The 1979-nt window shown below is 45.4% G+C and overlaps 1 protein-coding gene and 1 pseudogene across 3 annotated transcripts in view; one reads left to right on the forward strand and one right to left on the reverse strand.

Moving 5' to 3' along the window:
• FANCM (Fanconi anemia, complementation group M) overlaps positions 1 to 1979 on the reverse strand; it is a 75122-nt gene that overhangs the window by 72219 nt on the left and 924 nt on the right. For all 3 annotated transcript variants that reach the window (XM_014548190.1, XM_014548191.1, XM_014548189.1), the window contains exon 2: positions 1738 to 1910. In XM_014548190.1, coding sequence (XP_014403676.1) covers positions 1738 to 1910 — 173 coding nt within the window. The remainder of the gene's footprint in view (positions 1 to 1737; positions 1911 to 1979) is intronic.
• LOC102249561 lies at positions 1304 to 1660 on the forward strand (annotated as a pseudogene).

The following is a 1979-nucleotide window of genomic DNA, read 5'->3' on the forward strand; positions in this document are numbered from 1 at the left end:
CTGAAAGTGTTACAAAGTTTCAAACTGCCAGCTCAGAGGCCGGCAGCGCAGGCGGGGAACGTTGGCTTCCTCCTTCAATGAAGGAAGCAAGCCTCATGTTCGCTTTAAGCTGCCTGGCTGCCAGCCGCCATCTTGGCTGTCAGTTAATTTACATATCTCCCTGATTAGCCAATGGGAAGGGTAGCGGTCGTACGCCAATTACCATGTTTCTCTTTTATTAGTGTAGATAATAAAGAGGTAATATGCAAATTGACCATCACACCCTCACAATATGGCTGCCTACAACCAGGCCAACAGGGGGGACAGTTGAGGGCAACCAGGCCAGCAGGGAGGTTAGTGAGGGGCGACCAAACGACTGAACAGCAGGCTGCATGGGGCGACCAGGCCGGCAGGGGGGTTAGTGAGGGGCGACCAAACAACTGAACAGCAGGCTGCATGGGGCGACCAGGCTGGCAGGGGGGTTAGTGAGGGACGACCAAACGACTGAACAAGCAGGCTGCGTGGGGCGACTAGGCTGGCAAGAGGGGCAGTTGGGGGTGACCAGGCGGCAGGGGGGCAGCTAGGGGCGACCAGGCCAGCAGGGGGGTGCAGTTGGGGGCGGCCAGGCAGGCAGGCAGGTGAGCGATTAGGAGCCAGTAGTCCTGGATTGCGAGAGGGATGTCCCCGGAGGGGTCCCAGATTGGAGAGGGTGCAACTGGGCTGAGGGGACTCCCCACCTCCCCCACACCCCCGTGCACGAATTTCATGCACCAGGCCTCTAGTATATAGATAATACTTAACTGGAAGGCACCATAAGTATGTTGCATACATTTTGTCATTTAATCCTTCAAAAGAACCTTAATGTTTAAGTATTATTTTACCTACCTGCCAAGGAATGACACTGCATACCCACTACCAATTTCTGGATTATCTTAGTTACAAAACCTCAGCGAGACCCTACTATGAATCACTGCCTCAATGATGACTAGGCTCTTGTCATCTGCATCAGACACTAATAACCTTGTTAAGCATTAAAAAAACAAAACTATGGCAGAGATACTGATTTAAATGGCTAGAGAATAGTATTTTCTATCACTGTCCTGAGATAATAGATAAGGCTTTTCATAATAATGTCACAATCAATAACTTCCATCATTAACAGTTATTCCCCAAAACGCTCTTTAACAATGTTTTCACTAAAAAATACTTTTAGCTTTTTCCACCATCTTGGACCCTGTGAAGGCCTGCTGGGAACAGGATTTCTAAAAGACAAATATGTCTGGAAGGCTGTGGTCTTTGAAGGAATATTGTTTTGAAGGATTAAATGACAAAATGTATGCAAGGAAAGGCCATTTTTGCAGGCTATAATGGGGGGAGGTCTCAGGAACAAGAGGGGGCACACAACTCTTCTTAAAATTGAAGGTGTTTATGCTTGAGATGAAACTGAATTCTATCTAAGCAGGAGATGTGCTTATGTGTGCAAAGCAAAGAACAACACAGCGACTGCTGGTAGCAAACTGAACAAAACCAGAGTAATCTGGGGAAAGGTAACTCGTGCTCATGGAAATTGTGGCATGGTTTGTCCTTAATAGCAAAGCCACATTCCTGCTAAGGCTATAATGGGGCACAGAATATAACTGGACACAGAATCCATGTAATGCTGTTCCCCCCCAAAATTTAAGCTTACTGAAAAGTAAATAAATAAAATGCATTTAAAAAAAAAAAAAGAAAACCACAAACTTTTAAACAAAATATTACCTGGCAATAAGCATAGTTTCCAAGAGCTTTATGAGCTTCATCAATAACTAGACACTTTATTTCAGCAGCAGGACAAGCTCCTCTAGAAAGATCATTTACCATGACTTGAGGTGTGAGAAAAATGACTCTCCTATTGTGCCATATTTCCTTCCTGGTGAAAGCTTGAGTAGATCCTGGAAATAAAAGTGACACTGGGTAACCGATGAGGTACATATACACAGTAATAGCTTCAAAATACTCTG

The sequence above is a fragment of the Myotis brandtii genome, unplaced genomic scaffold (assembly GCF_000412655.1).
Source record: "Myotis brandtii unplaced genomic scaffold, ASM41265v1 scaffold5, whole genome shotgun sequence".
Lineage (NCBI taxonomy): Eukaryota > Metazoa > Chordata > Mammalia > Chiroptera > Vespertilionidae > Myotis > Myotis brandtii.